We start from the raw sequence: 26666 nt of genomic DNA, 5'->3' as shown, positions 1-26666 counted from the left end.
AATTCATACAAAAAAATCGGAAAGACCTGCGTAAAAATCCAAAATACTCGGGTAAAAAACACCTGGACGACGCTACTGACTGTGCCAATATCGTTGATAAAACCTTGGGTGGATTAATGTCCTCTTAGGTGTAGAAATTTTCCAGAAGGCAGTGCTCTTTCAAATAGTTGCCAGACATACATTAAGTGTGCACAGACGCGTGACTGTGCCCCAAGCAAACAACGGAAGCGTCTGTGCACAGTGCAACGGCGTCTGTAGAACACCTTGTTCCTACAGTTTACCCACGTGCGCCACACATGTCGGGCACCACTCCGGCCTTGAATAATTTTGTATAAAAGAGACCCCTCGCTCCCTGTCAAGCACAGACCAACACCGAATCTCTAAAAGTAAGTAATATTCTGCCGCTGTCTGCCTCTAATACTTAGCCTACTCCTCGGCAGAGTGCATAGGTAATTTATGATTTTCTTATGTTACGCTCCTAGTAGCAGTGGTCATTAATGCATGCCGGAGGTTCGTGTTCTAATTTCTAGTTCTGCAAGAAATTTTCCCACCATCATTCGGCCAGCAAGGGGAAGGAGGTGATGACGTAAAGCTCCTGATCACCAGTCTTAGCGCACCACTGCTTCAGGTCTCTTGGAGCTGCTGATGTACACATTCAGATGGTGTTCCCCAACGCCGTTTTCACACATGTTTCCTAGTATTGCTTCTGGTAGTCCATGAAAACACTCAAATATGGATTACAGAAATGCGTTTCTTGATTCAGTATTTCCTCTCAAAATCAATATTTCCTCCCACGTCAACGCTTACAAATTTTTGATGTTTGCTTGGGTGTTCTAGTTCCTCGTTGCTTTTAACAATGTAAGCTGATCTACACTCAGTAACGTTTTCTCCATCCAAAGCCGGCCGCTGTGACCGAGCTGTTCTAGGCGCTTGAGTCCGGAACCGCGCTGCTGCTACGGTCGCAGGTACAAATCCTGCCTCGGGATTGGATGTGTGTGATGTCCTTAGGTTAGTTATATTTAAGTAGTTCTAAGTATAGGGTACTGATGACCTCAGATGTTAAGTCCCATAGTGCTTAGAGCCATTTGAACCATTTTTTTCCATCGAAGGCCGAAGGCCAATACGAAACATTGCTCTGAGTAGGAAATTATTCACATTTTACATTTAACTGGATATATATATAGGCATCATTGTCATTAAGTAATTTGGTAATCGAAACAACTAATTTCCAGAGGCTGGCCCTGCGAAACAGCTATCCAAAACTGATATTTGACTGGGCTGGTAAAAGCTATTGAGGGTTTAACATATAAACTCATCAGAGAACATCGGTTTCCGACGTTCGGTTTTCTTCCTCTGGAGGCTGCAGATATACGTAGCGATGAAAACGTCAACCCCGGTGTCCCCTTTGCTGCTATTCGAGCGGAGTAGGGTGTGGTGTGGCACTTGAGTTCACCCTCTCCCTCCTCTCGCTATCGTTTGAAGCGAACGTGAAACGACGCTCTACACACATTAATTACAGTCACCTACTCTCAATAGCTACACCAACAACATAGCTTTCACACACTTTGTAGTGGTGCGGTAGCGTTCTCGCTTCCTGCGCCCGGGTTCCCGGGTTCGATTCCCGGCGGGGTCAGGGATTTTCTCTGTCTCGTGGTGACTGGGTGTTGTGTGATGTCCTTAGGTTAGTTAGGTTTAAGTAGTTCACAGTTCTAGGGGGCTGATGACCATAGCTGTCAAGTCCCATAGTGCTCAGAGCCATTTTTTCACACACTTTAGGAAAGGCGCAGTTGCGCGTTTAAGAACAACAAACAACTCTCCGGTTAGAAGGCCGAACCTACACGTATGAGGCTTCCGGGTCAGTAATGAGATACACTTTCTTTGTGATAGGCTGCCTATAATCTTTGTTACCCACTTACCAATTTTTGACACGAACTCTACTCTATCATGGTACAGGGGGAAAATTTTTCGTTTCGATCATTAAGTTACTTTCGCGCTTCAATTACAGTTGCATAAACTCTTAAAAATTGTTTCTTATTTGTTTTTACTGTCGTTCATATGTATTGCATGACCTGTGCTCATTCTTATTAAATCGTTGCCACCTTGCTTATATGCGACATTAACATGGGGATATAGCTCAAAGCTTCCATTACTACAAAAACGTACGACCATGAACGCAGTCTGCAACTGGTCGTCGTTCAAACTTGAAACGGAGAGACGAGCTGGTTTGTTTGATGCTGATGTTCAGAATAATGTCCTCCATGTCTCGTCCCCCCTTCGTCAGAACGTTGTTTATCTCTCTTGATACGAACAGAACTGTGAGTGTCCCTGGATACTGGGTTCACACTGTCAGTCACTAATGAAGCTAAAGAAAACCTGAGATTTAAGGTTCCACTACAAATAAGTCATTGGAAGAATGAAATTTTCACTATGCAGCGGACTGTGCGCGGATATAAAACTTCTTCGCAGATTAAAACTGTATGCCAGACCGGGACTCGAACTCGGGACCTTTGCCTTTCGCAGGCAAGTGCCCTCCCGACTTTTTGTATTTTTTAAATCTTGTTTCGTTCGTTATTGATCATTGCATTTGTGCAGGGCAGACCTCCCATGACACCCGTTCACGTTCATCTTTGATCCATCCACTCAATTTATTTTTAGTGCAGAGGGCAGGTAAACCTCTGACCGAACACGCTGAGCTGCTGTGCCAGCAGATCCGACTGAGCTACCCAAGCACGACTCACGCCCCGTCGTCACAGTTTTACCAGTACCTCCCCTCCTACCTTCCGAACGTCACAGAAGCTTTCCTGCGAAAATTGTAGACTTAAAATTCATTCTGGAAACATCCCTCAGGCTGAGGCAAATATTCCTTGCTTCAGAAATTGGAAATTTGTGGTAAGGTCTTACGGCACCAAACCGCTCAGGTCATCGGTCCCTAAGCTTACGCACTACTTAATCTAACTTAAACTAACTTACGCTAAGGACGACACACCCATGCCCGAGGGAGGACTCGAACTTCCGACGGGGGGAGCTGCCCGGACCGTGACAAGATGCCCCAGATCGCACGGCTACCCCGCGCGGCTTCCTTGCTCCCCGAAGTGCTAGTTCAGCATGATTCGCAGGAGAGCTTCTGTGAAATTTGGACGGTAGGAGACGAGCTACTGTTAGAATTAAAGCTCTGAGGACGGGGCGTGAGTCCTTCATGGGTAGCTCAGTCGGTAGAGCACCTCCCCGCGACAGGCGAAGATCCCGAATTCGAGTTCCGCTCCGGCACACATTTTCAATCTGCCAGACAGTTTGAAGTCACTGGAAGCTAAAACGGAGCGTACCTCGTTTTTGGTTAGGTCATGGCAGGACATGGACCTTCGCCCTTTCATGGAAACATCCTTGCATTCCGATGAAGGTATTCAGGATAACGTGATGAATCAAAAGCAGGATGGCAAAATCAGTATTTGAACCCTTCTCGCCCCAGCGTCATAACATCTGTGCCGTTTCCTTCTACATCGACCACAGAGTTCCCCTATAACGCATCGGATAGTACCATCACTGGCAATTTCAGTAGACATTCCATACTATCTGTAGCGGTGAGGCTTCCTTTGTTCCTTTGTTGGTCTGCCTCTACGTATCTTCGAACGTGTTCGTGTTGCCCGATAACATTCCGAAAATTATGCGCAGCTTTGAACTAGACTGGGACAGTCAATCACAACTAATTCTTTGTAACGTGTGACTTCCAGATGGAATTGATATCTGCCGGCAGATTAAAGCTGTCTTCCGGACAATGAATCGAAACCTTACTTGCCGCTCGTGATCCTCTTACTGAATTATCCAGGTACGTCTCACGGAACACCCCCATAGCTACAAATCAACCCGCTCTTTTCCAGACATTTTTTAAATCAGACGTTCCTGAAATCATTCCTGCATACCTCCTGACCTAGTATTCCGGGAATGGAGAATGTTTCAGATGAATATCTTAGCCGCATCTCGCTTATAAAGGAAGGTACGGGTAGAACTAAAACTGTGAGGGGGTTCGTGACTTGTGACTAAATAGCTCAGTCAGTAAGGCCACTGAATGTGAAAAGCGACGTCCAGGGTTAAAGCTCCAGACCGATATCGAATTTCAATCTCTCAGGAGGATTCAGTTTCTGATTTCCCTTTGAGCAGAAATGCAACACGTACATGTCGAAGGAAACCACAGCAACTCGATATCACAGAAAAAGTCTCAGCAAGAGAACTTGAAATCTAAATAAATGCGAGAGTCGTTTCAGTAGATACTGGTGAGCGCAGAGCAGTGGAACAGCTTTGGCGGGACACTTCTTACAGATGTCCAGATAAGAGCCCGAAAATATAAATGGAATGGAGCTTCCTATGGAGTTTAAAGACGCGCTTAAAACTAATAACTTTAATGAACTTGCGAGCAAATGAAGATGTGCAGCTACAGTCGTATCGCGCTTGTCAGACGACTGCACTTGTAATACATTTGTGTAACCAAAGGCTCTAATTTGGCCGACAGATGTTCCTGGGTGTGCTGCTGCTGCTGCCTCTGCTGGCCGAAGGGTTGTTCTTCAACAACCTCTTCTGCAACCTGCCTGATGCCTCGACTGAGAGCCTCAACATCACCACGGTAAGTTGTGCAGAAGTTGTAACGGAGGAAGATGGATACTGTCGTTGCCGTGCACTGCTTTTATCATGTCTTGTATTCTATAAAAAGTGGCTGGCGTCAGCAACAAAAGAAACAGACTATTAAAGCAAAGCAAGAGCTTCCGCCTCAGTCTGAGACGCTACTAGAGCTAATGACTACTGTTTGAAATTCTATAAGCCTCAGAAATTGCAAGCTGAACGCATACATTGTGCAAAACTGCATCCTGGAGTAAGTTCTACATCTACATTTATACTCTGCAAGCCACCCAACGGTGTATGGCGGAGGGCACTTTACGTGCCACTGTCATTACCTCCTTTTTTATTCAGTCCAGCCACACAGCTGGTCTGATATTCCGTAGGCTCTTACTTTGTTTATCAGGCGACAGTGCGGAACTGTATCGAACGCCTTCCGCAAGTCAAGGAAAATGGCATCTACCTGGGAGCCTGTATCTAATATTTTCTGGGTCTCATGAAGAAATAAAGGGAGTTGGGCCTCACACGATCGCTGTTTCTGGAATCCATGTTGATTCCTACAGAGTAGATTCTGGGTTTCCAGAAATGACATGATACGCGAGCAAAAAACATGTTCTAAAATTCTACAACAGATCGATGACAGAGATATAGGCCTATAGTTTTGCGCATCTTCTCAACGACCCTTCTCGAAAACTGGAACTACCTGTGCTCTTTTCCAATCATTTGCAACCTTCCGTTCCTCTAGAGACTTGCGGTATACGGCTGTTAGAAGGGGGCAAGTTCTTTCGCGTACCCGAATTGGTATCCCGTCAAGTCCAGTGGACTTTCCTCTGTTGAGTGATTTCAGTTGCTTTTCTATTCCTTGACACTTATTTCGATGTCAGCCATTTTTTCGTTCGAGCGAGGATTTAGAGAAGGAACTGAAGTGCGGTCTTCCTCTGTGAAACAGCTTTGGAAAAAGGTGTTTAGTATTTCACCTTTACGCGTGTCATCGTCTGTTTGTGGGATTATGCTAGCGGCCACGTTATCCGTTAAGACTGATCTAAGCGCCATTGTCTGTGAAATATAAAAATGCAACTCGGCTCTGAGGGCTGACATAAAAAAACGGAACCTTATTCGTGGTGGTAGTGTTGTGCGATATAGGTTATTACTTTCAGAAATAGTTGATTTGTTGCGCTGTAACTGGAATTTGTAGACAGGAAGAACCATAACGTGTATTGTTTATGTAATTGTCATTTAGTATAAAACACACATCATACGGTAACTAAAAGTTGAAGACCAGGAAACTGCAAATTATATCACACATTTTAATAAGTTAATCGTCTCATACTGATTCGTGTTACTGTGTCACTGATGTCGCAATACACTTTAAATCATATCCGCTTTCTTGCGAAGACTAAGGAGTTCTCTTTTCCTTTCCATGGCAGGCAGAGAAGACGTGGTACACGCAGTACCAGTACAACATCCCCGGTGCATCGCTGCTCGGCTGTCTCGTTGTGACGCAGTCGCCGCGTGAGAGCAGCGACGAAATGAACATTAATGGGACCTTCAGCAGGGTGCCACTGTAAGTCTTGCCGTTCTGGTATTCCTCACTAGTCATCTAACGGCAGAATTTTCTATTTCTAAGCGAAAGAACTCATTAAGTTTTGAAACTGTTCTGTTCAGTGTAGCTACCGTTTAACTTCACGTACTTACGCAGACAGTTGTACTACCGACAAATATTCTTATTAATCACTTCCTGCACATCACTCTGATCATTCTGCCTGTGTGTCCCTATCTTCTGTATTGCTCTTTACTCTTGCATCCCCCACGTTTCTGGGAATCGAAAAGCACAAAGTGAATACCTTCTACATCTACATCTACATATATACTCCGCTAGCCACCAAGCGGTGTGTGGCGGAGGGCACAATTCGCGCCAAAGGCTAAGAACTCCCATCGCGTAATACTACAGAAAACTAAAAACCCCGGGTAGTAGTAAAAATCTACTAATCACAAAAATAACTGTGAGGAGATGGAGATAAGGATTACAAAAGGAATAACATTTACATAAATGATGTTTTTCTGTTACTGATTTATGTGAAAGAGAACATAATTAGTGACAACTTTTAAGTAATCTGATATTAGTGATCAGGGTGCTCTCCTTCCATATTCTGTTTCACACTAGTGACAGCAACTTTGAGGATCCGAAATCAAATGGATACTGTGCCGGGGTATTTTCCGTTTTGCCATCTGTGCAGTAGGTTAGGTTCTCGAAATGCAGTCTTCCTTTCTAACTCGGCATTGGATTTTAATACAAACTACCGGTTTCCTTGACTAAGTCCCCTGCATTCTGTTTATTCATTCTTATCGTGGTACCGAGCCTTTTAGTTATGTTTCTCTATTGTGCGCAGTACCACTCTGTCCTAGGCACGCCCTAGCTGATCGGCAGCCTCTATTTTGTCTATCTCCGGGATAGTTGCAGCTATTGCGTTACAGACTGTGATGCTCCATTGCTGCTGTCTCCTTCCTCCCGTGAAGAATTCGCTAATTGTACGTTCCCGTAGCGTTCGGTTAGCTGTACCTATCGTTTCACAATCGCAGATCGGTTGCTCTGCACTTTTAATTTCATGTAAATATACGGGGTACGTAGTAAGTCCTGCCAGACAGTGAACAAGATAGCGGCTGAACCATTTAGAGTCTCTCTCTGAGAACCAGTGGCAAAGGACTTTCAAATCTCTTGCCATGAGTACAATGAACACCTTCTGACGGGGATGCTATTGTCTTCTCGAGTCCCAAGAATTTAATTTGCTCTACACTACCAAAATTTCTTCATTTTCAGTAGCTGGCTGCAATTTCCTTGATTTACAGATCAACAGGAGAATCCATAATGAACAACAACATGGTATTCCATTTGAAATAATACCCTGTACAGTCACGTCAATGTGCCCACCTGTCAAAAGCCTGAATAACCACCTTTTGCAGCGCGAGAGGTGGTGATAAACATGTACAGATAGTGTTGAGGATCAGTGGACAAAGTTCAAAACCATCGTACAATAGACACTGGATGAGTATGTGCCAAGCAAGATCGTAGGAGATGGAAAGGTACAACAACCGAGTTAGAAAACTGCTGCGGAAGCAAAGGGAACTTCACAGCAAACATAAACATAACCAAAGCCCTGCAGACAAACAAAAATTACGCGAAGCGAAATGTAATGTGAGGAGGGCTATGCGAGAGGCGTTCAATGAATTCGAAAGTAAAGTTCTATGTAATGACTTGCCAGAAAGTCCTAGGAAATTTTGGTCTTATGTCAAAGCGGTAGGTGGATCAAAATAAAATGTCCAGACACTCTGTGACCAAAATGGTACTGAGGATGACAGACTAAACGCCGAAATACTAAATGTCTTTTTCCAAAGCTGTTTCACAGAGGAAGACTGCACTGTTGTTCCCTCTCTAGATTGTCGCACAGATGACAAAATGGTAGATATCGAAATAGACGACAGAGGGATAGAAAAACAATTACAATGGCTCAAAAGAAGAAAGGCCTCTGGACCTGATGGGATACCAGTTCGATTTTACACAGGGTACGCCCCCCTTCTTGCAGCGGTGTACCGTAGGACTCTAGAAGAGCGTAGCGTTCCAAAGGATTGGAAAAGGGCACATGTCATCTCCGTCTTCAAAAAGGGACGTCGAACAGATGTGCAGAACTATAGACCTATATCTCTAACGTCGATAAGTTGTAGAACTTTGCAACACGTATTATGTTCGAGAGTAATGACTTTTCTACTCTGTAGGAATCAGCATGGGTTTCGAAAAAGACGATCGTGTGAAACCCAGCTCGTGCTATCCGTCCACGAGACTCAGAGGGCCATAGACGCGGGTTCTCAGGTAGATCCGTGTTTCTTGACTTCCACAAGGCGTTCGATACAGTTCCCCACAGTCGATTAATGAACAAAGTAAGAGCATATGGACTATCAGACCAATTGTGTGATTGGATTGAAGAGTTCCTAGACAACAGAACGCAGCATGTCATTTTCAATGGAGAGAAGTAAGAGTGATTACAGGTGTGCCGCAGGGGAGTGTCGTAGGACCGTTGCTATTCACAATATACATAAATGACCTTGTGGATAACATCGAAAGATCACTGAGGCTTTTTGCGGATGATGCTGTGGTATATCGAGAGGTTGTAACAATGGAAAATTGTACTGAAATGCAGGAGGATCTGCAACGAATTGACGCTTGGAGCATGGAATGGCAATTGAATTTCAATGTAGACAAGTGTAATGTGCTGCGAATACATAGAAAGAAAGATCCTATATCATTTAGCTAAAATATAGCAGGTCAGCAACTGGAAGCAGTTAAGTCCATAAATTATCTTGGAGTAGGCATTAGGAGTGATTTAAAATGGAATGATCATATAAAGTTGATCGTCGGTAGAGCAGATGCCAGACTGAGATTCATTGGAAGAATCCTAAGAAATGCAATCCGAAAACAAAGGAAGTAGGTCACAGTACACTTGTTCGACCACTGCTTGAATATTGTTCACCAGTGTGGGATCCTTACCAGATAGGGTTGACAGAAGTGATAGAGAAGATCCAACATAGAGCAGCGCGCTTCGTTACAGGATCATTTAGCAATCGCGAAAGCGTTACGGAGATGATAGATAAACTCCAGTGGAAGACTTTGCAGGAGAGACGCTTAGTAGCTCGGTACGGGCTTTTGTTGAAGTTTCTAGAACATACCTAGTCAAGCAGTATATTACTCCCTCCTACGTATATCTCGCGATGAGACCATTAGGATAAAATCAGCGAGATTAGAGCCCACACAGAGGCGCACCGACAATCTTCCTTTCCACGAACAACAGGAGACTGGAATAGAAGGGAGAACCGATAGAGGCACTCAAAGTACCCTCCGCCACACACCGTCAGGTGGCTTGCGTATTATGGATGTAGATGTAGATAAACGCCAACGGCCATCTGCCCGATGGAGCATAAAACGTGATTCATCTGAAAGGGCCACCTCTCGCCACACAGTGGACGTCGAGTTGCAGTACTGGCGTGCAGATTCCGGCCTTCGTCGCCGATGAACAGCAGTCAGCGTGGGTGGATGAACCATACGCAGCAACGTTTACTGGTCGGTCGTTACGGAGACATTGCTGGTAGCGCCTTGGTTCATCTGGGCGGTCATATCTATTCGCCGTACACATCTCTGCAGCTATCGTTCATGCCTGTCATCAATACGATATTGCAGTGCATGTGTTGTTCAGAATTACGGTGCAATGTTCCTTCGGACATGCATTTATGCCCGGAACAATATCGCATCGTAATTCTGAACAATATAGGCACTGCAGTATCGTATTTATTCGCCGACGCCAGGCAAGCGACTTTTAGTTTAATCCTCTCTCCTGTACAGTAATACACATAATGAATGTAGGAGTACAGGTTGTAGTCACATGGTCTGAGACATATGAAGGTTTGTGTCTTGCCGTGTAGCACGCTCAGATAGCCTAATGCTAAGGCCACCGCTCGCGATAAGCGGGTAATTCGGTCTCAAATTCCGGTCCGGCTCAAATTTTCATTCTACTCATTCCATTACACACCTGATGGTTGTCCATATTCGCAACTGCGAATACATTTCATGGCTGCCATCTATGGCTCATGCTGCACCACAGTCGCCTCGTCGCTTGTTTTGGGTAGCGCTATTTTGCCATGTACAGTGTACTTTGTCCACGGTGCAAGCGAACTGTTTACAAATCCAACCGTATGGAAATTGCTTCCGCCCTTGCCAATGATCGTGTTCTTTTGGACGTCAGATAAATGCTTCCGCATTACGACAACGATTGCACTGTTCTTCGCGTCTGTCCGACTCGCTTTAGACAGGGTGTATCATAATTAATGACGTAAACGCATACAGTTGAAAGTACACGATACTAGAAGCAAAAAAATCCCAGTAAACATAGGGTCGAAAATGCATACATTAAGAGCTACGAGCAATTTTTCATCTACGAGACTGTGAAACAAATCTCCTCTAGTGCAAGCTCTTCGCTTTCCGGCCGGCCGGAGTGGCCGTGTGGTTCTGGGCGCTACAGTCTGGAGCCGAGCGACCGCTACGGTCGCAGGTTCGAATCCTGCCTCGGGCATGGATGTGTGTGATGTCCTTAGGTTAGTTAGGTTTAATTAGTTCCAAGTTCTAGGCGACTGATGACCTCAGGTGTTAAGTCGCATAGTACTCAGAGCCATTTGAACCATTCTTCGCTTTCCATATTTTGGGAAATGGTAATGTCGACCAAAACAAGAAAAAAAATGCCTGCTCTAAAATGCATACTTTAAGAGCTATGAACACGTGCTCATCTTCGCTACTTGGAAACACAACTCTTCTAATGAACAACTGCTCATAACTTTTAAGGTACGCATTACAGAGCAAATGTTTACTGGACATTTTTTCTACTTTTGGTCCTTAGTACTACTTCCCAAAATGTGGAAAGCAAAGAGCTTGCAGTACAATAGATTCGTTTCATCAAAGTATCGAAAAATTGCTAATAGCTCTCAAGAAATGCATTTTCGACCCTAAATTTACCGACACTTTTTTGCATTTAGTATCGTGTGCTTTCAACTGTATGCGTTTACGCCATTGATTATGATACACCCTGTATATTCTCCACAGCTAGTGCTACCAACTACTGTCTGTGAGTATTTATTCCACACTGATATTCAACTTAATTGGTGGTCTCGATAATGTGGTTGGATCACATAAAGCAGAGTAGTGTGTTTGCACTCGAATCCGGTCATCAAAAGGCCTATCCGATTAGCACTTCCTTCTCTCAAAAATTGAGAGATATTCGCACTATTAATGATTTTCTCTGGTTTACTTATACGTCACCTGTCAAATATAACATTCTTTGAAGGATCTATCATAGTGTACTTTCGGGCGTCGATTCTATTTCCTGCACAATATTCCACGACCGACGCAGGTAACTATTGCGTATGAGAGATCACCTCACAGCACCTGAAGAAAATGACTGGATTGGCTTTTGAAATAGTGTGCACAAAATGCATGCATCTCGGTTAAATACTAGAAAGTCCATCATGAAGCAGTAACACCGAAAAAACCTGAAAGATCACACTTTTTAAAGATCTGTTATAGTGACTATCGAGACCTATATAATATGAAATTAAAATGACCACATACATTAATTTTTGTACATTGAACCATGAAGTTCGAAGTCTCAGTTTTATTTGTAACTAGCTGACCCGGCGAACTCTGTTCCGCCTTAAAGCCAATAAATAATCAGATTTTGGATGTTAAGTTCAATTTTTTATTAGGACAAATAAAAATTAAGTATTTTAATGATTCTTTATGTTTTTTGGTGCATAGCTTCCACTCTTCAATTCAGTACCTTGTGTTACACGACATTTTTTGTTTTATTATCAGGCGCAAGAACAAACAACGCATATGGTCTTCCGACCCGTGAACATGCCACATATAATTGACCATTTGAAAAATATGGATATTCCAGATTTAAACTACAAACTTTCAAGGATTGGCCTTGTGACTTGTTAATGGTCATAATGCAAAACGGATCGGAAATTGAAGTCTTTTAAACTCAAACGGCACATCGGTTGGAACCATCGGGATCCTCTGAATGAGAACTTCCTCACCCTCGAATTTTCCTTTGAGTATCGTCGCGTAAATAACATTGGTCATCAATTTACTTACCTCAAAACGTTTACCGTTGCACAGTTTTGGTTGGTTTATGTTTCGAAGCATGATTACTACGGAGCCAACTTTTAGGCGTAAATTGTGCGGTGGTATGTCAGGCACATCCTAAGAGTTTAAAAATTCAATTGGATAGTTGGTGGCTTCATCTTCATTTGTTACACAGTCAATAGATTTGAATGAATGCATTTTACCAATGATCTCATTCTGAATTACGTAGTTTAGGTCATCTACATCTTTATTCTTAGCCGCTAAAATTGCTCGCTCACTCAACCATTCATTATTTTTGTAGTTAGTAATGATGTTTGGGAATACTTTGTTGATAAGTTCGTCTTTCGATGAGACAAAGTTACAGAAATTATGAGGAAATGAAATCAATCCGCTCGATTCTTCGACAGGTACTCGACCATTACCGATAGTCAGCAATTGCTCAAAGAAATCTTCAGCAGATGTATCATTAAGCAATGCAACTCTCATGTTTGTTGTCAGTTAAAGTTTCTTCACAAAGCGCCATAGATTCGATGACTTGAGGCAAGCATTTATTTCATCTGCAGCCATTGATCTTGGAACTACTGGCAGTATTTGGCGGAATTCGCCAGACAGTAAAATCATTGCTCCTCCAAAACATCTCGAGTCATTGCGTAGATCTTTCAATGTTCGGTTAAGTGCCTCTAATGCACGTTTATGAGCCGTTGTGCATTCGTCCCAGATCTTGGATGCTGATAAAACTTCGGCCACTGCTGAGTTTTTTGTAATATTACATGTTGGTTATTCAATAGCTTGAAGATTTAACGGTAATTTTAATGCTGACTGAGCCGTACAGCATCTTTCTAACAATGTGTCTGCTATTCCGGAAGAACCAACTGCAACCGCAATGTTGGATCTCGCACGAACAGTGGCTAAAACTACTGACATGAGGAATGTCTTGCCAGTTCCACCAGGGGCATCCAGGAAATATAAACCACTATTTCCATCATCAATTGCCTTCATTAATGTATCATAAACTTCCTTTTGTTGGGGGTTCAACAGCGGTACATTCGTTTGAACTACTAAATCTAATTTGCGTTTTGTTATTCCACGCCAGATGCGTTTCTGTTATACTACGTTTTATAGCGGTCGAACGGGATAAAAAGTATCCTATGCCCGTCTCCTGGTTCTAAGCTACCTCTCCACCAATTTTCAGCCAAATCGGTCCAGCCGTTCTTCAGTTATAAATAGTGTAACTAACACGACTTTCTTTTATATATATAGGTTAAGTATTCATTACACATTTCTGAACGCACGCGTAATATTTTTCAATCTTTTTTAAAAAAATACACATAATAGTTTATTCATCCATTTTAAATAGTTTATGAACGCATGCATAAATGTCAATCATTACTTACAGATTTTGACAAAAAAATTTGACAGCTCCGAAACTAAAGAACTTTTAGGGAAAATAACGCATTTTTCAAGTATTCGTCATTTTTCATTACTTTTAAGATGTATTCTGCTATTCGGGGCGGAGACAAATCCAACAAATCAAAAACCATGAAAATTTTTATTCGTCAATTTTTCATTATTTTTAAGATGTATTCTGCTATTCGGGGCGGAGACAAATCCAACAAATCAAAAACCATGAAAATTGGTCCAGCAGATCTCGAGTTATAAGTGTTGTAACAAACCCGACTTTGTTTTATATATATATAGATTAACGGTACAAAATTTTATTTTCCAGTCTTCCTGTGAATGCAGTCGGCAAATTCACCGGCAACCGCATGGATACCGAAGTGGACGGCATTTGTAAGTAGGAATTAATTTATGTGAACATATCGGGTCTATGGCACTCCGAAAATTTCATACATGTCACAAATACCATTTCTGACAAGCAAACACCTTTCATCTGCGCACGCTTATTCCTCGACCGGGGTTAAGGAAATAATAACATCCACAAAAGCAGTACATATACTCCCTCTTTCACAGTCTGCATTCAGCATTTGCCCAATGACGGCAACCTATTGACAACGTAACGATTTTACCCAGCAACTATATTTCTCTGTAAAAGTACGGGAATAATACTCATTTATAAGTATGTCTTTCGTTAGTGTCCAGCCATCCGGCAGTAACTGTAACTCGAAGAATGTAATATAAGGATTGAAACTTCGAGCACTGAAGAAATTTGAAGAAGAACGTAAGGCGATCTAAAGATAGTGAAGGTTTTTCATCAATGACAACACCGGCGAAATCATGCAGACTTAAATATATACCTATATTGCTTAGTAGTGGTTAACAGAACTTCCGTCAGAAGGAACAGCAGACGCTCGTGTTTACTAGCTGATCGCTTGCACTGTGCAATCGCAAACGGCGTAGCATTGGAGCGTTTGATTGTATATAATTGATCTACTATGGGAAAGTGGCAAGAGATTTCGGTTCCACCTTGTATTGCCAACTACATACCATTTATTTACATAGTAACTAAATACATTGATTATTATCAAAGCGTGCAACGGCCTTGCCGCAGTGGCTACACCGGTTCCCGTGAGATCATCGAAGTAAAGCGCTGTCGGGTGTGGTCGGCACTTGAATGGGTGACCATCCAGGCCGCCATGCGCTGTTGCCATTTTCCGGGGTACCCTCAGCCTCGTGATGCCAATTGAGGAGCTACTAGACCGAACAGTAGCGGCTTCGGTCAAGAATACCATCATAACGACCGGGAGAGCGGTGTGCTGACCCTACGCCCCTCCTATCTGCATCCTCCACCGAGGATGACACGGCGGTCGGATGGTCCTGGTAGGCCACTCGTGGCCTCAAGATGGAAGACAGACTGCTTTATTATCAAAGTAGTGTTGAAAGTTATGAGCAGAGTACACATTGCATACATGGGTGTGATTAACACCATTATAAGTTTTCTGATGATGGGTTAGCAATCAAGCACTGATCGAGGAATGAATATTTGGCATGCAGTTTCACCATGTTTGCTTGTTCAGACTTCCATTTATCACACACGGTGTAGATTAAATATCCTTGCCGTTTAAAAATTAAAACAAGGTGTTTTTTCGTGTACTAACAGTGAAACACCACCAACTTGACCTCATATTTTACGGAGCAAAAAGCATACTCGTAACATATCAGCCCAAGCAGCCGATCCCGCGTGAAAATTTCGGCCAAAAGTATAATAGTACAGCTGATCCCGCGTGAAAATTTGGGCCAGAAGTATAATAGTACGCAGTTGCGACATTTTGAAAGTACTGTTGTTTTAACTTTGGCGCGCACCAGTTTTTTGTCGCTCGCTCCAGCCCACTGCAGCCGCCTTACGCCTGAACACGAAACACCATACATGCAATGGAGAGACAACCAGAGCCTTCTTATTCGTGGAATGTTGAAGGCAAGGAAACTGGAGTTAGAAGGTAGACATACCTGCCCAACTTATTTTGAAATCTTGTTCGAGAACATGCTATTCTAAGCGAAGAACAACGATCAATATGATAACGTAATACGTCAGCCTCAAGCATATTTGTCTATCGATATTCTGTAGCTACGCCTCAGAATCGGAACGAATACCCCTAAGCAACTAAGAAATTATTATGTAATGAAGTTAAAGGCCTCCGATCTGCAATTCAATCATGCCAACCATGTTGGAGAGTAGCGCGTCTCCTGTAAATATAAATGAAAAATTCGCTTTTAACAGCGTCAGCTTTAAAAACAAATGAAGCATAAGCACTACATCAATGCTGAAATTTAAATAGCGCGACGCTGCTCCTTTAATGGCTAATTCGTTTCACTCATTTACTCCGTATTTGTAAATCGCTACATAGAAATGTTCAGAGCAAAGGAATTCCTACACAACCTACAGGTTAGAAACCGCGCACTTTGACACCGTCAGCAAAGCGTATTGCCAATATCAAAACTGTAATTCACAAACCTCTTATACACTCCATTGTGCAGTTCTTGAGCTAGGGCATTTGGCGGCTATATTGAGGAGGAGCGAGTGACGAACAACCAATGCGTGCGGAAAGTTCAACAGCTGTATTTTCAGAATGTAGTAACTGCCCAATTTTCGCATGGGATCGATTACTGGGGTTGATACCTTGTACGTGTGCTGTCTTCTGCTTTAACTATGAGGTCATATTGGTGATGTCTCCTCATGAGGGGTAATTCCAGTCAACCTGTACTCTCCACTTGTTTTATGTTGCAGGGAACCTCCCGTTGAGCGGCCCGCATAACGTCGTCTACACTGACGACGAGATCTTCATTGAACACCTCTGTGTGTCGGGAATCGGTAAGTTTGAGTTGCCGGCTGAAGTCTCACACGTAGCACCGTGATAATGGCAAGTGAGGGAGGGGGGGGGGGGGGGGGGATGTTAGTGCTCTCTGCCTCTGTACCGTTCCCTGAGCCACAAGTGCCTTCCACGAGGTGCAGAATGGGTGATTGACATATTAACTGCCACGTGACCACCGCAACTTCTGACCTCGACTCCTTAGCGAACACGGGCACTTGATACAGTAGTGCTCTGCGGACGTGCCAGCTACAATCGTTTCATCTCCGACAAGCGCTCCCGATTTCACAATATGGACACCGAACAGAGTCCACACCCCTAAAATGAATCACTAGTGAAAATAAATGTAACTCCATCTTGCATTCAGGGGCGTGGGACAGCGTCTGGTCTAACAACACTATACCGACAGCCGTTACTTTTATATTGTTTTATTGGGCAATCAGTTTCGAGTTTCCAGTCATGTCGTCTTCACATGTGTGAAGACCACAAATGCTTACAATTATGTACATAATTTGTGTCAATATTTTGCAACCTGACTTACTAAATTGATAATCTAGTAATATTCACACCTGTTAGCAACTATTTTCATAGAACTACTTTCATAGCATCTAGAATACCTTTCTACAATGTTTATTGCTGCAATATCTACATTTGCATCTAAATCTACACCCTTACTCCGCAGTTGCGTGGCGTAGGATACCCTGTAACACTACTAGCCATACTCTTTCCTGTTCCACTCCAAAGAAGACCGAGGGAAAACCGACTCTCCATATGACTCCGTAAGAGGCTTAATTTCTAGAACTTTTGCCTTCGTGGCAACAGTACAGCCATTCTGCAGTCAGCTTCAGATGGCGGTTCGCTAAATTTCTGCAATAGTGTTCCTCGAAAAGAACGTCGCATACCCTCTACGGATTCCCATTTGAGCTCACGAAGCATCTCCGTAATACTTGCTTGTTGTTCGAACCTACCGATAACAGATCTAGCAGCCTTCCTCCGAACTGAGATGATGTCTTCGTTTAACCCAACCTATTGCCCATTCCAAACACTCGAGCAGTACTCAAGAACAGGTCGAACCAGAGTCATATATGCGGGCTTCTTCACAGATGAACCGCACATTTCTAAAATTCTCCCAATAAACCGAAGTTGATCATTCACTTTCACTACGAAAATCCTCACATCCTCGTTCCATTCCATATCGCTTTACAACCTTACTCCCACTTATTTAAACTTCGACACCTTCACGCACACCACAGCACCAGTAGCAAACAACCGCAGATTTCTGCCCACCTTGTTCACCAGGTCATTTATGTATACAGAAAATAATAGCGGCCCTATCACACTTCCCTGGGGCACGCCTCACGGTACCCTTGTCTCTGATGAAAGCTCGCGTTCACGGACAACACAATGGATTCCGTAATTTAACAAGTCTTCGAGCGACTCGCATATCTGGGAACCTATTTCATATGGCTGTATCTTCGTTAACAGTCCTCAGCGCGGCCCCGCGTCAAATACTTTTCCGAAAACTAGAAATATGGAATCTCCTGTTCCCCTTCATCCGGAGTTCAAAGTATATGACGTGAGAAAAGAGCTAGCTGTGTTTGACGCTAGGGATGCCTTCTAAAATCGGCTCTAGGAAATTGATTGTATTCGAACTGAGAATATGCTCAAGAATTCTGCAGTAAACCGATGATAAGGATATTGGTCTGTGACTTTGTGGTTCCGTTCATTCACCCTTCTTACAAACAGTAGTCACCAGCGCTTTTTTCCAGTCGCTTGGGACCTCACGCTGGACGAGAGATTCGCGATAAATACATGCTACATAAGGGACCAGTGTCGTGTAATTCTCTTTGTAAAACCGAAATGTGATACCATCCGGACTTGGCGACGTATTTGTTTTCAACTCTTTCAGTAGTTCCTCTTGACACCCTCGCAAAAAAATTTATGGTTAACATATAAATTGAAGAGACAGCCATAATTCCTTAAGGCCAAGAAAGTTCGCCAATTAATTGGGCGTAACACAAGATACACTCTTTCTAAGCCACTATTCAATCTCTGTATCTAACATGCAAAGAGAGAAAGAAAAGACACATGAGGAAGTGGGACTGAAATTCTGGGTTCACCTAAGTCAATGATGAGATTTGCTGCTGACATTCCTATCCTTTTCAAAGAGGCAAAAAATCACAGGACCTATTGATTTCTATGAACAGTCTGCCGAGCACCGCATTAATTACAGAAAGCATTCCTTGCTAAAGTAAAGCAGCTGTTATCACAGGCCTCAATTTAAGGAAATTTTTGAGAACGTACGTCTGGAGCACAGCGTAGCACGGAAATCTTCTATAGACTTTGGGAAAACCGGACAAGAAGAGAACTGAATCAATTAAGTAATGATACTTCAGGACGACGCTGAAAACAAAAATTGAGACGTGGAATGAGCTGGCGAGTCAAGAGAGGTTGCAGAACACTAACTAAATGAAGGGACTGGATGACAGTGCATGTGTTAAGGAGACTAGTGAATTACGTTTATGGTACCAGAAAGATAGAAAAAATTATAAGATAAGACATTTATTGCAATAAAAATGGTTTGAGGTCGTTTAATGTACACTACCGGCCATTAAAATTACTACGCCTAGAAGAAATGCAGATGATAAACGAGTATTCATTGGACAAATATACTATACTAGAACTTGCATGTGATTACATTATCACGCAATTTGGCCGCATAGATCCTGAGAAATTACTTCTGTAAAATATCTGGGAGTATGCGTACGGAACGATTTGAAGTGGAATGATCATATAAAACTAATTGTTGGTAAGGCGGGTACCAGGTTGAGATTCATTGGGAGAGTGCTTAGAAAATGTAGTCCATCAACAAAGGAGGTGGCTTACAAAACACTCGTTCGACCTATACTTGAGTATTGCTCATCTGTGTGGGATCCGTACCAGGTCGGGTTGACGGAGGAGATAGAGAAGATCCAAAGAAGAGCGGCGCGTTTCGTCACAGGGTTATTTGGTAACCGTGATAGCGTTACGGAGATGTTTAATAAACTCAAGTGGCAGACTCTGCAAGAGAGGCGCTCTGCATCGCGGTGTAGCTTGCTCGCCAGGTTTCGAGAGGGTGCGTTTCTGGATGAGGTATCGAATATATTGCTTCCCCCTACTTATACTTCCCGAGGAGATCACGAATGTAAAATTAGAGAGATTAGAGCGCGCACGGAGGCTTTCAGACAGTCGTTCTTCCCGCGAACCATACGCGACTGGAACAGGAAAGGAAGGTAATGACAGTGGCACGTAAAGTGCCCTCCGCCACACACCGTTGGGTGGCTTGCGGAGTATCAATGTAGATGTAGATGTAGATGTAGAAATCAGTACCCAGAACAACCACCTCTGGTTGTAATAACGGCCTTGATACGCCTGGGCATTGAGTCAAACAGAGTTTGGATGGCGTGTACAGGTACAGCTGCCCATGCAGCTTCAACACGATACCACAGTTCATCAAGAGTAGTGACTGGCGTATTGTGACGAGCCAGTTGCTCGCCCACCACTGACCATACGTTTTCGCCGGCCGGTGTGGCCGTGCGGTTCTAGGTGCTACAGTCTGGAACCGCGTGACCGCTACGGTCGCAGGTTCGAATCCTGCCTCGGGCATGGATGTGTGTGATGTCCTTAGGTTAGTTAGGTTTAAGTAGTTCTAAGTTCTAGGGGACTGATGCCCACAGATGTTAAGTCCCATAGTGCTCAGAGCCATTTGGACCATACGTTTTCAATTGGTGAGAGATCTGGAGAATGTGCTGACTAGGGCAGCAGTCAAACATTTTCTGTATCCAGAAAGGCCCCTACAGGACCTGCAACATGCGGTCGTGCATTATCCTGCTGAAATGTAGGGTTTTGCAGGGATCAAATGAAGGGTAGAGCCACGGGTCGTAACACATCTGAAACGTAACTTCCACTGTTGAAAGTGCTGTCAGTGCGAACAAGAGGTGACCGAGACATCTAACCAATGGCACCCCATACCATCACGCAGGGTAATACACCAGTATGGCGATGACGAATACGTGCTTCCATTGTGGGTTCACCGCAATGATGCCAAACACGGATGCGACCATCATGATGCTGTAAACAGAACCTGGTTTCATCCGAAAAAATGACGTGCACCCTGGTTCGTCGTTGAGTACACCAACGCAGGCGCTCCTGTCTGTGATGCAGCGTCAGGGGTAACCGCAGCCATGGTCTCCAAGCTGATAGTCCATGCTGCTGCAAACATCGTCGAACTGTTCGTGCAGATGGTTGTTGTCTTGCAAACGTCCCCATCTGTTTACTCAGGGATCGAGACGTGGCTGCACGATCCGTTACAGCCATGCAGATAAGATGCCTGTCATCTCGACTGCTAGTGTTACGAGGCCGTTGGGATCCAGCACGGCGTTCCGTATTATCCTCCTGAACCCACGAATTCCATATTCTGCTAAGTCATTGGATCTCGACCAATGCGAGCAGCAATGTCGCGATACGATAAACCACAATCGCGATAGGCTACAATCCAACCTTTATCAAAGTCGGAAACGTGATAATACGCATTTCTCCTCCTTACACGAGGCATCACAACAACGTTTCACCAGGCAACGCCGATCAACTGCTGTTTGTGTATGAGAAATCGGTTGGAAACTTTCCTGATGTTTCCAGGTTGTAGGTTTCGCCACCGGCGCCAACATTGTGTGAATGCTGTGAAAAGTTAATCATTTGGATACCACAGCATCTTCTTCCTGTCGGTTAAATTTCGCTTCTGTAGCTCATCGTCTTCAAGGTGTAGCAGTTTTAATCGCCAGTAGTGTAATTGGCGGGAAACATCAAACCAATCAGAAGACTTGTGACTAAAACAGACAAATTTTTAATGGCGGAAAAACTGATTGAAGACAATTGATTCCCAGCGTGATTTGATAGAAGTAGCCCGCAGATTCGGGAATTCTGTCACGGAGATTTTTCAGAAGTGGGATGCTAGTATGATGCAGAAACTTCAGACAAGAGGTAAACCACGTCATCACTGCGGTATTTTAAGGGATGAACTGGCGTGGACCATCGAATTCTAAGGCGAACTGAATCTGCTCTGTATCTTCTTGGTCGCTATGTTATGAGCAAATCATTATTAATCGAGTATAACAATTTTCAATTTACTGTATGTCTGAGTTTTTACTCTTTACTTCTCTGTCTCTGCTATTCACCTATGTGTGTTCCCTTCTTCTACAATATTTCTCAATAAATTTCTTCCCATTTCTACGGAGTCTGATGGCCACTCTCGATCTTTTTGCTAATCCTCGGCAGTAGATGGTGATGATGGAAATAACAATCGCTAATGGACATAGGCCCTTCTTTCTGCTGATAAAAGTAATTTTGCTTCACCACTGCTTACAGCAGCTAAGACTGTGACTTTGGCTTTGTTTTTAATCTTTACAACTTTGATGTTTCTAGTACTTAATAACGGGGTTAAATCTCTAAAATATCCTTATCAGCAGTTCTTGCAAATTTCCAAATTGCTGCACTATAATGGTGATATACAAATTCATTGATCCCATGTCCATCCCCAAACTTCATTACTTCACCGCACTTTTTTCTCTTCTTGCCGTCCACTCCACTGTTCCGGCGGAGCTGAAATTCTATTCCGCTCTTCAAAATAATTTGTAATATAGGTAACCCTGTTGCGTACTTGGTAAATGCAGTCACAACCTTTTTTCAGTGTAAAATTATTTCTAACCTACGTAAGGACTATGCATCGTACTAAAGTACAAAGGGGGCGAACTATATAGTGTGCACTCTTCGTTAGGCGTGGAGACAACTACAAACTTCTATTACAGCAGCTCGTTGTATCGAAAGAGGGACGTCATATGTCGCACAAATTGGTGTGTGTTAACATCTACATAATGCAACATTGTAACAAAAGTAACATGGCTCAGCAATCACATGTGCATACAACAAGCACGATAGTGTGTAATATTTTGGTTAACATACCGAAAATAATGCCGCGTCGAGCTAAAAGTTCAACCAATCTGTGGACAAAGAGTGCAAGACCACTGCTGTTGTGAAGTGTGGTTTTCTCAATGAACAGTTTATAATTTTTGTAATTTTTGAAACTATCAAGAAAGAGTATTAATATCTACCTATGACTTTCGGAGCCTACGGATGTAAATAAATGTTCTGCTAAAAACAAATCTTTCTTACAGAGAATTCCTTTATTCTGACTACCGAAGAGACTCTCAGTGAGGAACTGGAGGCTAGGATCTGGGAAATCGTCGAGAATCATCCCGAGGTCAGCAAGTCGAAGTACGTGAAGACCGTCTGCTGATGTCCCTACGAGTGAAACCTACGAATATACTATTTGTGGCAAATAAATACTGATTTCGGCATAACCCTGTCTTTTATATTCACATAGCTTAGCCTCCCTTACCTTCTTCACCGTCACTATGTAAAATCTACGACTGAGACACTGGAACCGTATATTGGTCTATTTACAATGAAGTGCCAAAGAAACTGGTATAGGCATTCGTATTCAAATACAGAGATATGTAAACAGGCAGAATACGCGCTGCGGTCGGTAACGCCTATATAAGACAACGAGTGTTAGATCGGTTACTGCTGCTACAATAGCAGATTTAAGTGAGTTTGAACGTGGTGTCATAGTCGGCGCACGAGCAATTGGACACAGCATCTCCGAGGTAGCGATGAAGTGGGGATTTTCCAGTACGACCATTTCACGAGTGTACCGTGAATATCAGGGATCCGGTAAAACATCAAATCTCCGACATCGCTGCGGCCGGAAAAAGAGGCTGCAAGAACGGGACCAACGAGGACTGAAGAGAATCGTTCAAAATGACAGAAGTGCAACCCTTCCGCAAATTACTGCAGATTTCAGTGCTGGGCCATCAACAAATGTCAGCTTGTGAACCATTCAACTAAACATTATCGATATTTGCTTTCTGAGTCCAAGGCCCGCTTGTGTACCCTTGATGACTGCACGACACTAAACTTCAGGCCTCGCCTAGGCCCGTCAACACCGACATTGGATTGTTGATGACTGGAAACATGTTGTCTCGTCGAACGAGTCTTGTTTCAAATTGAATTGAGCGGATGGACGTGTTGGAATGGTATGGGACCTGTGACGCGTCTGGATATGACTCTGACAGGTGACACATACGTAAGCATCATGTCTGATCCCCTTGCACCCATTCATGTCCAGTGTGCATTCCAACTGACTTGGGCAATTCCAACAGGACAATACGTTACTCCACAGATCAACAATTGCTACAGAGTGGCTCCAGGTACGCTCTTCTGAGTGTAAACACTTACGCTGGACAGCAAAATCCCCAAATATGAACATTTTTGAGCATATCTGGGATGTCTTGCAACGTGCTGTCCAGAAGAGACCTTCATCCCCTCATACTCTTACGGGTTTATCGACAGCCCTGCAGGATTCACGGCGTAAATTCCCTCCAGCACTGCTTAAGACATTGGTCGAGTCCATGCCACGTCGTGTTGCGGTACTTCTGAGTGCTCCCTGGGGCGCTACACGATGTTAGGCAGGTGTACCAGTTTCTTTGGCTCTTCAGAGTACAATATTAATTTCCTGTCTTTGTCCACTAGTACCTCAGAAGAAGAAGACCTTCTTCCTGTTTGTGCTATCTCACTGAGCATCTCTGTTATTTTTTCGTATTTGCATTACTCAATAATTTCAAAAATGGATGGATATTTGTAAACTGTAAATAGGAGCATTATCTCATCAAGCCACTGAAATTCGGGATCCGAATAAACTTTCTTGCTGTTCCAGCTCATTGTAACGGCTCAGGAATTTTAATTTCAGTTATTAATTAGTGATCTCTTCGTAAATAAAGAATAAAAACACGGAAGACCAACGACTTTTTTTTCAAAATTCGATTGAAATTTGGGTGCCAGAAGGACTTCCGCTGATCCTGGAATTCAAATACGCCTAACAACTTTCCTCGAAGTCAGAATATCGCTGTAGCTCTCTTCTAACACTGTAAACTTAATGACGTGTCAGGAAGTTTCAGCAGAGAGGAAAGTTCATTCTGGTTTCCGTGCATTTAACTAAAACGGAGAGGGTGATAGGTTCATCACTTTCATTAAGGAATTATCTTACAAATGAGTACAACCTATATTACTAACAAGGGAGACTCCCAATCGCTCCCTCCCATATTTAGTGGTAAAATGGCGCAGTGTGTAGCCCGTCACAAACCGAATACAGATCAAGAACGAAAACAGGAAGAAGGTGTACCGAACTGTGAAAAAAACAAGCAAAATAGTCAATGGCGCAAGATCAAGATGTGCAGCATCGAGCAAATTGCGAGAACGTCGGCGTCGTTGTGGTGTATTTAGGATGTTCGACCGAGAATCTTGAGATCCGTGTTCAAATATTCTTCGTGCCCCACATTTCTTCACAAAATTATGAATTTTGTGTCATGTCAGTGACGTGTCTGATCTCCTTCTGTAGTCTTGGTAACTGTCATTCTATTGTTTTGTATTGTATTAAACGATGGAGAGCCTTAGCCCCCGCCATGGCCCTCAGTGGTACACAACATTACAACAGACTATTTTAGTCCACTCATCCCACCGCCGCCCCACAGAGAACGCAGGGTTATTGTGCGGTTTGGTCCCCTGTAGACTCATCCGGGAACGTCTCACACCATACGAGTGTAACCCGAAATGTTTGCGTGGTAGAGTAATTATGGTGTATGCGTACATGGAGGCAGTGTTTGCGCAGCAATCGCCGACATAGTGTAACTCAGGCCGAATAATGGGAACCGACCTGCATTCGCCGAATCAGATGGGAAACCACCTTATAAAACCATCCACAGACTGGCCGGCACACCGGATCTCGACACCAATGCGCCGGGCTGATTCGTGACGGATATCGGCTCTCCTTCCCGCTTTTTTTTTTTTTTTTTTTTTTTAGACCGCACGGCTAACCGGGCTCGGTAACAGTCATACTATACATTGCTTACAGAATACGAGTCATGTGGTACGTCCGTGATAAACAGTGAGAGCAAGCGAGGAGCTGTAACCTCCCCTTCACTTATCGACCTTAATGACAGTGAAAAATTAAACCGCTTGTACCTAATGGAAATTTGGGAAAAGCAATTGTCACCGAAGTTAATCTATATGTAAAGAGAGAGGAAGGGTTACATCTAAATGAAAGGAAAAATGCAAATGAAATTGTTGGAAATTAATTTTGAAAAATGGTAAAGTTAATAAAGAAAGTAAATGTGCGGTCGTTACGTTAACAATTAACTGGCGTTATTTAGATATTTGAGATATGGGGAAGATTACGGTCGTCAGTACTATGGACAAATACTATAATAACTGAAAAAGAGAGGTTAATGTACATATAATTAGCGCTAAAAGCGCGGTAACTGATGTTTGACACGTGTTGTGTGAAAACCGAATGTTTGTCAGAAGTAATAAATTTCGCTACCCTCTGACTTAATTTAGCAAAAGAATTAATAAAACCTGAAAACTGAAAGTTAATTTAGAGACTGAAATTAATAGTGAAATTTATTTCTGAAGCACTACGAAATCAAATAAAATAAGGTTAGGTTTTGGCTGCCTCAACAATCATCTCAAAAGAAACTTGAATGTATGCAATTGAGAAATAAGAGATTTCACTTTGAACTTGAATTAAATGATTTTGAACAATTAACAATAGTAAAATTTAGTATGTACCAAGCTGAGCTGCAGTCACAGGTAAGCTAAAATATGGTAACAAAACTCGCACTCTTAATTTAACTACACTTTGTAATTAAAGCAGTGAAATTGAATGATGTTATTTTAATGCTGACGTTTGAATTTCAATGACGCTCGGGTTCATTTCGGAGAAGGAAGGGACGCTGCTTGGTAATGCAATTGGGACAATAAGCAACAAAGGTTCATGCAAAGTTGCAGTATTTTAGTGATGCTAATGGAATAGTTTGAAAACCTGAGGTCTGTCATACAGTTCTAAAACCTTACGTGCTTTCAGTCTTCCCTGTTGGTTGATTGAAGGTTTGAAATCGTCGATCGAGGAGGTGGTGACAATCACTTATTGTCAGCCGTCGCTGTTGCAGAAGCTAGATGTT

The 26666-nt window shown here is 43.1% G+C and overlaps 1 protein-coding gene across 1 annotated transcript; it reads left to right on the top strand.

Moving 5' to 3' along the window:
• The first annotated feature begins 342 nt into the window (after positions 1-342).
• LOC124804664 lies at positions 343-22949 on the top strand. Its single transcript, XM_047264904.1, has 6 exons — positions 343-386; positions 4505-4615; positions 6033-6169; positions 14016-14080; positions 16473-16556; positions 22764-22949. Exons 2-6 carry the CDS (start codon positions 4505-4507, stop codon positions 22883-22885), a joined length of 519 nt encoding a protein of 172 aa, XP_047120860.1. The 5' UTR covers positions 343-386; the 3' UTR covers positions 22886-22949.
• Positions 22950-26666: the final 3717 nt, after the last annotated feature.

This window comes from Schistocerca piceifrons, chromosome 7, assembly GCF_021461385.2.
Source record: "Schistocerca piceifrons isolate TAMUIC-IGC-003096 chromosome 7, iqSchPice1.1, whole genome shotgun sequence".
Taxonomy (NCBI): Eukaryota; Metazoa; Arthropoda; class Insecta; order Orthoptera; family Acrididae; genus Schistocerca; species Schistocerca piceifrons.
Note: the sequence above shows the minus strand (reverse complement) of the source record. Positions and strands in the feature narration are given on the sequence as shown.